The 13,898-nt window shown below is 43.3% G+C and overlaps 2 protein-coding genes across 4 annotated transcripts; both read right to left on the bottom strand.

The window, feature by feature from the left end:
• Positions 1–880: 880 nt before the first annotated feature.
• LOC118311938 (protein Wiz) lies at positions 881–7,643 on the bottom strand. Of its 3 annotated transcripts, none has more exons than XM_035636097.2 (9): positions 7,553–7,643; positions 6,907–6,978; positions 5,895–6,383; positions 4,925–5,689; positions 4,485–4,826; positions 3,503–3,717; positions 3,220–3,403; positions 2,945–3,104; positions 881–2,087 (listed from the first exon to the last, which is right to left on the bottom strand). In XM_035636097.2, the coding sequence occupies exons 2-9, from the start codon at positions 6,917–6,919 to the stop codon at positions 1,931–1,933; spliced, it is 2,325 nt and encodes a 774-aa protein (XP_035491990.2). In that variant the 5' UTR covers positions 6,920–6,978; positions 7,553–7,643; the 3' UTR covers positions 881–1,930. The 3 variants fall into 3 exon arrangements, with proteins under 3 accessions (XP_035491990.2, XP_035491988.2, XP_035491989.2); XM_035636095.2 differs by having other exon boundaries at positions 4,485–4,838; XM_035636096.2 differs by having other exon boundaries at positions 4,485–4,838; positions 7,535–7,623.
• A 738-nt stretch (positions 7,644–8,381) lies between these two features.
• hmgb2a (high mobility group box 2a) lies at positions 8,382–11,236 on the bottom strand. The gene is made up of 5 exons (XM_035636103.2): positions 11,082–11,236; positions 10,024–10,183; positions 9,468–9,616; positions 9,188–9,362; positions 8,382–9,066 (listed from the first exon to the last, which is right to left on the bottom strand). The coding sequence occupies exons 2-5, from the start codon at positions 10,168–10,170 to the stop codon at positions 8,890–8,892; spliced, it is 648 nt and encodes a 215-aa protein (XP_035491996.1). The 5' UTR covers positions 10,171–10,183; positions 11,082–11,236; the 3' UTR covers positions 8,382–8,889.
• Between the last annotated feature and the right edge of the window lie 2,662 nt (positions 11,237–13,898).

Genomic DNA, 13,898 nt, shown 5'->3' on the forward strand with positions numbered 1-13,898 from the left:
ATTTACAAACATACATACATTAAACATACATCAGTCCTACATAAAATTGAAATACAAAATTAAATTAAATATTAAACTAACTATAAAAACTAGCTTATTACTACAGTGCAAAACGGGATAATGTGCAAATGAAGGTTGAAATAAATTGTCCTTTTCTATTGTTCTCCCTGCCTTTACTAGGAGCTGTTGTACAGTCTGATGGCCTGGGGGACAAAAGAGTTTTTCAGTCAGTTGTAAGATTGATGACGCCCTGTCAACATATTGATGATTTAGAAGAAAAACACAGCTCTTAACTCTGGATGCTGAATGTGCAGCTTTTACTCTGCGTTCTTCCCACACTTTTAGGGGAGAACGCAGCTTCTGAGGAACTGAAATGTTATCTACGTCCGTGAGCTCGAGATAGACGGTTTACACAATCGAGCGATGCTCTAATTACAATATGGCAAAGAAGAGACTTCAATTAGACTTGATCTTTCAAGGAATGTATAAACAAAGGAACTTTTTGGGGGAAACTGCAGGCGCCGTCGAGCAAAGCAGCAAACTCCCGGCGAGACTGTGGAGAAAAGGCATCCCAGGAATAAAAATGGAAAAACTCTTGAAAGTGAGAAAAATAATTAAATACTGGTTGTCTCGAGTTTGAATGTTTGAAATGTTCAAGAAGCCTGAGACACGATAAAGTGATTGTTTTGGATGAGAAGGAAAAGTGAGAGTGGACTTGAAATGTTTTTCTCACGAGTGCTCCTTAATGTAACACACTCAGGGTTTGTTGCATGTCATTACATATTGCCCCCCAAAATAATAAATAAAATGATCAACACGTCTAAAATAAAACAAAGATAAGATGTGGCGTGACGTGAAGAAGTTGAAACGAAGACCCTGCAACAGTGAGATCCCAAAAATATTTATTAAAAAATCTTAAATAAAAGACAAAACACACAGAAACAGGAGAACACAATGTAAATGGGAAGATACAATAATAAACATGGGTGAATGGAGACACGAGAGACTAAATTACATGAAAAATTGTTCAATGTATTTGATTGATTGTATTAGAAACTGCAAAGACAAGTATACCTATTGTCTCTTATCTAACTACTTACAGTGAGACGCCCATGTCCATTCATCTTTCATTGTATGGCAGTGGTAAATTTATAAATTATAATTAATACACCTTATCTTAACACACACAGGCAGAATTTAATTTACAAAATATTGTTAAAATGAAGAAATGTAAAAAGTCAAGAAAAACTGTTTGTGCCAAGCAGTTACCACCTGAAGAAGATGTAATAAAAGAAACACAGTGTGACTAGAGCCAAGATGTAAGATGGATGCAGGACATTCCAGTAACTTTTCTTTTGTAGACCGAGATCAGCCAGTTGGATACGAATTGTGTTTCTGGTGTCTGTGTTGTTTTATTCCTAAATGTCGTTCGAGATTTAAAAAAAAAAAAGTAAAACACTTCAAGTTCATTTTTAAAACAATTCAAAAGGCATAAAGGAGAAAAGGGTATTTCACAGTGAAATGACGACTATACCAGGACAAAAAAAACTAAAAGAGATCACTCTCGGTTTGGATCGTCCTCTTACATGATACTCGGTAAAAACACATTCAAACACGTTGAACATTGGCACAAATGGAAGGGATGTATGAGCGGCGGGAATAAAGTGGTGATCATCAAAAGGAGGGAGGAACTATTTTGTTCCAAAAACACCCAGAAATCGGTTTTGTGATAAATTGCTTGTATTGGTTTTTACCTGAGTGGATAACGTCCTCCTGCTTTCTGATAAGGCTCCTGTTTGCCACTTCTAGGACGAGACAGTCACATCTTTTCTGACAACATAGTTCCTCAAAATATTTCACTTCCCTCTAGACGATGATTGATAAATGACGACCTCGTGCGATGCGAGTCGGGGGAGAGATGTTTCGCGGACTACACGGCGACCGGCTGCACGAGCGCAGGAGCTGCCACCGGCGCGGCGGGAGGAGAAGCCTTGCCTTTGTAGCCCAGTGACAGGATGTGTTTCTGCAGGTGTGTGATCCACCGCTCCTGCACAGACAGGGGCCCGTGAAACACCTCCTCACAGAACCTGAGCGGTAGGACAGAGACACGCGATTGGACCAAACTGCATCACATGACGTACAACAGTGTCTTCAGAGTGCAATAAGCAACGGGGTGCATCTTGTGCACAGCTAAGTGTTCATCATTTATAACTATAATTACATTATTTAAGAAAGTGAATTGTGGATCATAGTTTTGTCGTCACCAGAATACATGTATGTATATCTGCTTTTGTTTCTGCTTAAGTAGCTCCAAGGTTGTTAAAATCCTCATAGTCTGACTTTACGATAGATGTGCTGAACCTTTTGTGCAAGTTCTTCATAAATGTTTAATGACATATTCAATCCCAAGATGACATGTTTCTTAATGGAGTCATTTTAAACACATTTCCCTGGAATTCAGTTTGACATGCTGTGGTATGGACTAGGGGTCGGCCGATATAGCTTTTTATAAAATTACTTATTACTAATCTAAGAGACCGATAACCGATATTTGTCTGCAGTAAAAAAGTGTCAAAAGGCGTAAAAATTTAGAATAACACAAACTCTTGACACAAAACTTTGTTGAAATGCCTCAAAGCATATTTTAAAGCATGCTTTTACTGTCTTATTGAACTGTTTGTGTGATTTCATGTGTCTTATGTCCTTTAATGTTGTTTGAGCCACAAACTGAAGGCCATTTTCTGTCACTATGTGATAAGACAAGTTTTTTGAATTGAATTGAATATATCTAATTCACAGAACCTTTCATCATGACCTTAACCAAAAAAGCCCAGGGAGCCATCACCAGTATTATCATGAGGTTTAAAAACACATAAACCCTGTTTATCATTTGCTTTATACAGTGGTAATATCATTCTTCACATTTTGTACTTCAGAGACTGACCTGCACTTGAGTGAGTAGACTTTGCCCACCAGCTTGACCAGCGGTGTCAGTGGAGGCTTGGGCAGCATGGCAGGGATGCTGCCACACCGCGACGGTTGCTGGGAGCTTGCGCCACGACTTCCTTCCCCTGTGCGCGCCGTGTGTTTTGGCGGATGGACCCCTGCAAGTTCGCGGACAGGTTTTACAATGAGATGCAGAAAAAGGTAGAGATCTTTTTTTTCTTTTTTTTATCAGCTACTGTATATATTTGTCCAGCAGAGTCTTTTATCTCTCACCCTTTGGCGAGCGCACACCGGGGTTGCCGTGGGCTGCGATTGTCCGCGTGTAACCTTGCGTTTGTCTGGATGAGCCTGCGACGATCCGCGAGTCCTCTCGTCCCGACTTGTGCTCAGGCCTGAAGCTGCTGCCGGGCACAGAGTCAGAGTCCGTGGACAGAGAGGGCGAGGCAGTTCTCTGGGACTGAAAGAAAATGAACATATGGTCAATTAGAATGCATCTTAAAAAGTATTTGGGCGTGTCCCAATCTGACAGGGAAGCATATTTTAAAGCGGAGCCCACCTTCTTGATATACAAGTCTCCGGTGCGGTAGCGTCGAGTTATTGCTGCCACTTTGACGGGGTCCCTCCGGATCAGGTCGCTGAGGAGTTCGATTGGCGAGCTCGCGCCGTCCGCCTTCCACTCAACGATTCCCAGCTGGCGGAGGTGGGCCCGCGCGTGACTGGCCAGGGCCTTGCGGTTTTCAAAATTAAACCCACAAAGCTCGCAGGACGTGTCTGACACAGAGAAGACGAGACACTTTTTTGGACGAGTATTCTCAGACGTGTACTGGTCGTGTATTACCAATTTAGTGCTTTTCACAAGTCATTTTGCCACGTTAGAATTGAACACAAGCTGACACTTATGGTATACTCCAGCTATAGAACTGGCTCAGTCCACTGCTACCTTCGGGGATTTAATCTGTAACATAATGCCCTTACAATGCATATCTGCATTCGGTGCACACACAGAGAACCAGCTAAAGATAGTTAAAAAAGACAGTTGAGTAACGGCAAGAGACAGTTTTTTTCCTGAACTCTGGGGTCTCATGGAGTAAGACTTTATGGAAAAAAGCAAATCTTTAGAGTCGAGTCTAGGGGTTATTAGGAGAAAGGAGTTGGCTGGTGTTCTCCTAACTTTTTCTCATTTTCCAATTGCCTTTTCCAATCTGTTGCACTCGTTCTCATTTGTTCCTGCTCAAGATGTGAATCTTCAAACACAGGTCACAAACACTGAGCTAATTTTCTTTCGCGGCTCAGTGATTTTCTAAATCCGCTGGACAGATTTTAACGATTGCAACTCAAACAAGAGGAAGGACTGCATTTGTTAGGGGGCTGTTTTCAACTGTGGACTGACACATATTTGGTGCTCTCGTGAGTATTTATGGCACCAGGACAGTGTATGTAGGATTGATACAGTGCCCATATTCATCAGGCTCACCGTCATATAGCAACATGCAATATTATTTAAACACAAATCCACTTCTTCTTCTTCAGTGTCTTACCAGGTAGCGAGGCCCCACTCTTGCCAGACGGGGATTTCTCTTTCATGGAATAATCAAGAGCCGTGGTGCTGCTGTTGGAGGCCGGCTCCCTCGGCTGGGGGCCCTCCGGGGACCTTTTGGAGCTTTGAGGGGTCCAAGCGGCTTTGCCGGATGCTGAAGAGCCTTTCCTGCCTTCTTCGCCGCGCAACATGACCTCTCTGAGGAGGTCGATCGGCGACGTTTTGATGGACCAGGTGAGGCCGAGCTGGCGCAGGTGGGCCCGGGCGTGGCAGGACAGGGCTTTGCGGGTGTCGAACAGCTGGCCACAGAAGTCACAGAGGACGGTCGGTGGGGACTGTATATCTGTGGACGACACTGAAAGGATGGATCCATGTACAAACACAAAGAAACAAATTGAGTATTGAACAAGTGAGTTATGGAGGGATGCCTATCTGCTTTACCTGCCCTGAAAGGCTTTGAAGCAACACGAGCAGTGGGCGACTTCTCCGCGGGACAGTTGGCGCTTGTGTTCGATGCCTCCGGTTGAACGAACACCTCTATCTCCACAGGCTCGGGCTTGGGTTTTCTGTAGAGGGGGTCCACTGCAAGTCGAAAGCCTTTCTTCGCCTTTGGGGCCCTGTTGAGAGGAGCAGGAGGATAGCGGGTGCTCTTTACGGGGCTCGGGGATTGGCCCAGAGCTGGAGACAGGGTGGGGGACACAGGACGGGCTGGAGCTGTAGACGGCACTGATGATGAGCTGGCTGTACTGTTCCTTTTGGGGGGATGCATGGCTTCCAGCATGCCATTGCTGACCAACTCCTTCAAGGTGTCGATCGCAGAACTTTTCCCCATCAAGTCGGTCATCCCCATCTGACGCAGGTGCGAGCGGGCGTGGCTGCCCAGGCCTTTGCGATTCTCAAACTCCTCCCCGCACAGGACACAGGTCAACTCCTCAGACGCTTTGGGCCGTTTGCTGGGCTGAGATGCGGGTGGGGAGGACAGATCCGAGGGACGTTTGGAGGAGGACCCGGGGGATCCGTTTGGGGTGAATGGCTTGAGGTCCTCCTCCTCCATTATCTGGTACAGAAAATCAATGGGGCTGCCCTTAATCTCACTGTCGGGGATTCCAATCTGACGTAAATGGGCCCGAGCGTGACTGGACAGGCCCTTCCGTGTCTCGTACCAGCAGCCGCAAAGTTGGCAAACATAGACTTCCTCCTTGGTGTCTGCAGTTGCAGGAATAAAGAAAAAGATGGGAGCACCAAGTCAGCAGGGGACTATTCAAATGTGCTTGGTTAAAACTGAAATGTTACATCTACAGCATTATAATCACATTGCACTGCAGGTACTTGAAGTTATCGTCCGTAAATGGCTACTCACTTCGCGACATTCAACATTTCTTGAAGACAATTATTCAGAGTTCAGCCATACCTAGTGTTATAGGGGCATCCGTTTCCAGCGGTGCCCACAGTGGCTTGGTTGGGCTTTGGTGCTCTACCGAGGACGAGCTGCCGCCTTCAGCAAGCCGGAGAGCAGAAGGAGATGACGGGGGGACAGCGGCTGCTGATTCTTTAAATCGAACCGGAGATCCCCGGTGATCCGTCTTATGCGGTGACGCCATGACTCTGACCCCTGCATTGTACGAGGAGCTCTTGTCGTCTGGCACAGAGGGAGTCCTGGACTCCTGCTGGGTCGTTCTTTTGAGAGGGGTCGGCTCCGGATTGGAGGAGTCTGCTTTGAGCTCGGGGCCAGGGCCACCTCTCTCCTGGATGAGCTGGTAGAGGAGCTCTATGGGAGCGCCGCTGCTCTCTGACACCGTCACGCCAAGCTGCCGCAGATGCAGGCGCGCATGGCTCGACAGTCCCCTTCGGGTCTCAAAGTATGTTCCACAGACTTCACATATGACTGGCTGTTGGCTCGCTACGGGGGAAGTTCACATGACAGTGGGTCACCACAAATTGTGTCTCTAGTCAAGAGATACCAGATGTTTCTTTTTCCTACATTTTGAAATCTGCAGCACATATGTATCACACAGCATGGAACTCATTGATAGCAGGAACACTAAACAGTATGATAACTAGGGATGTCCTGATCCGATATTCCATATCGGTATCAGGGCAATATTGGCAAAAATTACTGGAAACGAATATCGGAATAAATGATAAGTAAAATCCGATCCCAAACTTTAAGTAAACATACCAAATAAATGCTTAATTTACATATCTACTAAGCCTAAAACGACATTCCGGCATCATATTGTTATGTACATTTATTATTATTTAATTAACAGTTTACAGTTCAATTCGTTTGAATCAAATATACCACAATCAAAATCTAATGAGGAGTGATGGCAAACAGAGAGCACAAACACATTCAAGTTCTGGCAACAAGGTAAAAATAAAAACAATGCAAGCATTGGTTAACTTGAAAGTGTCTCCCTTACCTTGTACATCCATGGCCGCCGACCAGATGAGAGTTTATTTTGAGGGATGAGAAGATTGGCTTCCTGCAGATCCTGTATAGATAGAAATTGTCAAACCAGATCGAAATCAGTGCGGTTGGAAAAAAAACAAAAAACCAGAGATGAGAAATATTACTACTGATGTTGACGACAACTTATAGATCAGCGTGGATTTATAGTTGTCAAAGGCTTTTCAAAATGAAAATATATATTAAAAACATATGAATACATGACGGATTCATTATAACCCTGATGCTCTGAGAGACAAAAGTAGCCCGGTGCGAGATATCTCCATAACTGTATGCTGCAAGCTTGTCACTGTTCACTGTGACAGAAACTTTGATTCTAATGACATTGTTTGACTCGCAACAAACGAAGTCAGTGACTGACTGTAAAAACTGTCGGAACATTGTCCGAAGCGTCTTCTGATCAAGCATATGAGCGCTAACTTGGGCCACCTCTGTTACACCCTTTGTATTAATCTTGGAGCATGCTAACGTTAGCCACATGCTAGCCCAGATTACATATTGTCACAGACAAGTATGAGACACATAACATGTGAGCACACGGTGCGCTGTCGAGTAGAAAGCAAAACTCAGTTATAGCTTACGAATAAAAGTAGATGTACCTAAAAAGCCTGGTCAGACTCAAAACAAAACATCAGTTTCACTCGATATGCTTAGCGGAAGTAGTGATCGCCACATTTCCGGGGTTTTTTTCGTAATAAAAGCCCCAAAGATTTTGCACCATCAGAGGTAGTGGGGATCAATTGCGCCCCCTACTGGCCCTCCACAAGACGGGCCGGGCGTTTCCGCAAATATATCAAGCCAACTGATATTTTTTTCTTTACAGATAACTTGTGCTTCACATGTATGTAAAACAAACCAAAAGTAAAATTAAGAAACGGCTTTAGGATATGTAAACGAATATATGCAGAAATAAAATATTAAAAACCAAATTGCATGTATTAATTTCTTATTCCCCTTAAAAAAAACTTGTGTATTCATCCATTTATATTTTTCTACATTTATTCATTCATTTACATATTTCTGTGTCCTGATGTTAAATATGGTAGGCAGGCATAACTCCTTCAAGAGTTGTGGAGTCCATTTTTTTTGGTTATCTGCCTCAGATAAAGTGTGTGGCAATGGAATTCAGCACGTTGTGGGCCACTCTTAACAAAACATGAGGCAATTTGTTTTTTTTTTATTTTCCTAGACCTTGTTTGATTCAGAATACCTTCATGCCAGATAGGTGGATACTGCAAATAAAAAATGTAAACTTAAAAGAATGACTGGTAATACTTTGGTGAATAATGTTGGTTAACAATTCACACAGAACACAACTGTAACCTAAACTAGAGCTACTCCAGCACTTGTCTATTTGAACAATGATCACAACTTGACAGATGGCCTTATAATCAACTGGCAGAAGAACTTAGGTCCAGGCAACTATAATTCAATATACAAACTTTTATTACAAAAAAAAAAAATCATTCTACATGAAAGTTTTTTAAAGTTCGACATTAAAAATGGCTGCAAACATTTAATCAAACTACAGATAAATCCTGGCAGTTTAAGGACTAGTGACACAGCACCACCAAACAGAAAAACATAAGCAGTGCTTCCAGAAACAATAACTTTAAAACTTTACTGATTTGCTGCTGTCCACTGCCTGTACAGGAGTTTCAGTCCATTGTATTATCACAGGAAGTTCATGTCTGGCTGCACGTTTAGATAGCAACAAGGATCTAAAAATGTAACGAACCCATGTTCAGCCAGGGGGAAAACAAAATCATAAATGGGGCTAAGTGACAATATAAAAACTAAATCCCTGAATTAGAAAAGGTCTGGTATCCTACAGAGGCAGACCAACAGGGACAGCAGGCTATACTGTTGGAATCACACAAAACCGAGTTAAGCTGAACAATTCATTGCAAACTTCACATCCTTTAACATAAACTGTTTAATCGTCATCATCATCGTCATCATCATCATCTTCCTCGTCGTCGTCGTCGTCGTCGTCGTCATCATCGTCGTCGTGAACTGGTTGTGCTTTCTTGGCAGGGGGCCTGCCTGGGCCGCTCTTCTTACCAGCATCGCTCTTCCCAGAACCACTTTTGGCTTTATAGGCAGCGACATCCTAAGAACAAAGGGGGAAAACTTATGAAGGCCTCTTCAAAAACTGTTTGCGTCAATGCCACAACAAAACTACAGTCTCTAAACGGAATTTGAGACTTTAACACTGGGCAAGAGGTGCATACCTTCTCATATTTTTCCTTCAGTCTTGCGGCCCTTGCTTCAAATGGAACCTTGTCCTTGGGGGTCTGTGTAGACCACAACTCGCCAAGCTTCTTGGCAATGTCACCAATGGAGATACCAGGGTGCTCCTCCTTGATCCTGGCACGGTGATCGGAACAGAACACGAAGAAAGCAGAGCTGCACAAAGAAAAAATAAGGGATGGGGGGTTATCTTAATGCCAGAAAGCATATATATATATATATATATATATAACCATACATGTGTGGACAGTGAAAACTTACGGTGGCCTCTTTGGGGCGTTGGGGTCCTTCTTCTTCTTGCCCTTCTTGGTACCCTTTGGAGGGATGTATGTTTGCATCTCACGGTCATACCTGACCTTGTCGTTCTTGGCCAAATCCTCGAATTTCACCTTTTCCTTGGCTGACATGGTCTTTGGAGAAAAGAAAATGAACAAATAAGCCCAGTTTCTAGCCTAACATTTCCATTTTCTCTACTTTCCAAATCTCTAGTCACATTTATTAACACTACAATCCTAAGAGCTGCACAAAACAATGTTCTTCTGTTGAGTACTTCACCCTCCCTCTTCCACTTAAGTGGGTGGGGGTGGGGGGGGGACAGGGAAAGAAGCTGCGCTAAAAAAACTTCCTGTTTACTTCAATTTGCTGATAGGAAACCCGTCATTTTCTCTTCTTTCAAATACATAGAATTACTGTTACGCCCAATCCAAAAGAAATTTGATTGGATTTGTAATTTAATTAAATAAAAAGTACGTTTTTAATAGATTATTAAAAATGTACGTTTATAACATTTTATTAACAAAACCAGTCACCAATTTACCTTCCATCTCTCGGAGCATTTCTTGGAAAACTCGGAGAAGCCCACACTGGTCCCGGGGTGTTTCCTCTTGTGCTCCTCGCGGCACGTCGCGACAAAGAAAGCATAGGAGGAGGTTTTTCCCCTTGGCTTATTTGGATCCTTCGACATGGCTGCGTTCGATCTATAATCGATGGTGGACAAAACATCACATCACATATGAGTTTTAAATTTAAAAAAAAAAAAACCCCACCGGAGCGTCGGAGCGGGCGGGTACAGTGACAGACCCAGCCCCGGCTAGAACATCAGACCGACCCTGTACGACGGACACGCGTGTGCACCCAAGTTAAATGTGGACACGGCGAATGTCACCTCGGTCAGTGCGAGCGGCGCACACGCATGTTCTTTGCCCGGGTGCTGCGGAGGCGGCACGGCAGCGGAAATGGGGCAAGCAGGCGCCCGGGGGTATTTTAAGGCTCTAATCGGATTTCTTGCCTCTCCGGGACAAAAAGACGAGACTCCATTTTGTATATTCCCGCCTAAACTAAACTGCGCAAAACCGTGTTTTGCGACGCGCCGTGTGCTTTAAACTCCGCCGGACGGCCGCGGTGGGTTTAATTATCGCGCGCCCCCGGCGTGGAGGTGAATTCGAGCCGAACGGGCAACTTCGTTCAAACTTAAAATGGGGGCGCTAGCGCCTTGTGTCGTGCTCGTGCTAAGCTAGCAATCTAAATGGCGTTCGCACTGCATGCTGCGCACTAAGCGAGGCAGCCATACGCTGCGATACGGAGTGCCCCGTCTCCTCTGCGGTATCACAAAGTGAAGGCAAACTCACAAGTCGGAATTTTTTTTAATGAAAAAAAAAAAGAAATCCGACTCCTTTCTTCTCAAGGACATTTCAGGTCACATTGTGATTGAAAGCCAACACACAAAAACGACTTACAAGACAAATAATTCGCCCTCTAACATACTTTGCGTAACATCCTCGGTCGGCGTCCATATTACTTGGACTCACAGAAGGATTTACATGTTCATTAAAATCAACAGTTCAAAAAATATATTTGCCAAACGGAGGACCTTACCTGTTTTCTGCAGGAGAACTTGTAAACGAGTGAATGAGGAAGAAAGCGCAACTGTTTTGTCACCGTCTGCGAGGCCGAACTAACTTGACCAGAACTACTTCCACAACCCCGCCCCGCCTTCAGTGGATTGGCCAGACGGGAGCATTTACATTTGAAACGTAGGAGACGCCGCGGATGCGCTGCTGTGACTGGTCGCAGTGACAACGATAGAGACATCATGTTTATGTGCGTTGTCTATACGCTGATTGGCTGAAAGGGGGTTTTAAACATTCGGCGCGAAACGTCCTTTGTTTGCCAGGAGTCTTCAGTATCAGTACAAGTGTGGTCGAGGGGTCTGTGTACGGTTCAGCCGTTTGCTTCCGAACAGCAGCATAAACAACTAAGGGGCCGCTTGTCTATTGTTTCGTCTAGCTAGCCCGCCTAATTAGGTAAAGTCCAAAAGAAAACATGGATTTCCAATGGCAGGGGTGACTGCTAAACTGGCCAGAAAAGTGAAAATAAGACTTCCGCCTTTAGCCCTTCCCTTCGAAATACAACTCGAGTGGCTTTGGCGTGCTGTAGTGTTTGTATCCTGGCATCTAATAAGTGAGAGGTCAAATGAGTAGTGGAAACTGATCCTTTGCTGTTTAGACTAAATGTACACCTACTAAAAATTATGTGGAGTCAAATCAATCATTCAATAGCTGTTATAAAGTGCAATATCAGACTGATGCATCTGAGAAATAATGTTTTGTTCTAAATTTCTACATCAACGAAAGCAATTGCACTCCACTGACAAAAACTACACTAACGATGTGTGGTTTATTATTCTCTTTTTCTTCACAGGCAGGGCAATGCACAGTAGCAGGATAACACAAAGTGATAATAATTCATGTAGCCTGCACTAAAACGTGGACGGCTCGTCATCAGTGAGCTGCATTATGTATTTTGTATATCCATAGATACATTCATACCGGACCTTGTTTTAGCCATGAATGTATAGATGGGTCCTGTCCTGCCAAGGAGGTTATGTTTTCACTCCTGTCCGTTTGTTTGTCTGTCAGCAGGATTTTACAAAAAAACACAATGTATTTCCATGAAACTTTGTGGAGGGATGGAACATGGGCCAAGACAGAACCCATAAAAAGAAATGTCATTATCATAAATTTCCCAGGGAAAAATGCATGGATATTGGGGACTGATATCTATGATCGTTTGGTTCGGTTCCAAAAAGCATATTGTGGATTTAAATGTGGTTTCATAGAGGGACTGTTGGGCCTCAGCGGAGGTACTACTGAGGTTACTGAGGTTGTACTTTGCAGAGATGTTGCATTAAAGACTAACTGTATTCTGTTGAGATGTAATTGTAACCCCTCACAACAGGTAGAGGGTGATAAAATATTTGAAACACATTTAGAATGAAGGCCAGTACAACACCACCACTAACTACAAAAATCTAATATAAAAAGACGTTTGGCTATAATTAAATTAATAATTAATACAGAGCTTCGTAAGTGTCGAGAATGTGGCAGAGCAGCTGTCATAGATTGCATTAAATTGTGTAGGTATACACAAGTGGCCAGAGAGCTCATGTTTCTGTTTGTATCAATTTTTCGGGAATTTATCTAATTCTGGCTCTTCCCTTGTCAACAAATTCAAACTATCTCCTCTTCAGCTCTCTAAATAAAACCAAAAAAACAGTCAGAAAACGGAAACACATTTTTTTGCCTTCTCAGATTAACATTTCAAGGGGAACGATGCGGCGAATAGACACTGATTTGTTTCAAGCAGTCGCAAACCAAAATGCTGGGGAACCGTTGGGCTGCATCGCGATCATGTGGTGCAAGATGGAACATTAGGGAGAGAGAATATGGAGACTTCAGAGGCTGAATGGAGCAAAAAGGAAACATTATGAGTTTTACTAAGAAACGACTACACAACAATTTAATACAGTTCATGAATAACTGCATCTTTCAGCTTTAATAAGTAAGGTTTTCAACCACTTGTCACACACACTGTAAATGTACTGCTGAAGCTTATCTAGTCAAAAGGCCGTGGTACTGGCCTGACAGCCCCTGTGTGACAGTATCCACATTTCAAATTTGTGAATTTCTGATTCGAACATATTCCTTCATAGAATTTGAAATCAGTGCTCCTCTGTCTCTGCTGCTGCTTATAGGCTCTGTGTGTCATTACAAGCATGCAACCTGTCCAAGACCATTACAAATGTACTCTGCAGCAAACAGACATTAGAAATCAGCCTTCCTCAGATGTTAATCCACTCTTACGTTTTATTCCATGAATTTAACAACTGGATAATGATAATAATTTAACAGCAAAAGTTTGAGCTTGCATCTAAGCAAGCTTTCTATTTTTAATACATAGATCTTTGCAGACTCTTCCTTGTTGCTCATATCAAGTTCTGAGGTTTGCTTGCATGCACACCATGTTTGAGATCTAACCACAGAAGTTGCAGGTAACTTTTCTTCCGATGACTCTTCCATGTTCACCCTGTACAGAGAATGGCGCACTACCTCCACATCTTGTCTTGGCTTCCACGGATCCCCTCAGTTGCAATTTCTGAATGACATTTCGGACAGTGGAAGCGGCAACCTTGTGGAGCTCTTACGACAGTTCCCCAGTGTCCTCAATTCCTATGGCAATTCTCAGCCTGCCTTGCAAGTCCTATCCAGTCAAATAAGGCCTGACGAGTGAACTGCTGAGCGTAATAAGGAAAGTATAACAGTACTCAAATGTTGTCCATTCTGTGTTTATTTGAAAAAATATATTTTTTAAATTAAATTTATAGTAACAACATGAAGGGCATTAGCTTTTGGT

The sequence above is a fragment of the Scophthalmus maximus genome, chromosome 8 (genome assembly GCF_022379125.1).
Source record: "Scophthalmus maximus strain ysfricsl-2021 chromosome 8, ASM2237912v1, whole genome shotgun sequence".
In the NCBI taxonomy this organism is placed as follows: Eukaryota; Metazoa; Chordata; class Actinopteri; order Pleuronectiformes; family Scophthalmidae; genus Scophthalmus; species Scophthalmus maximus.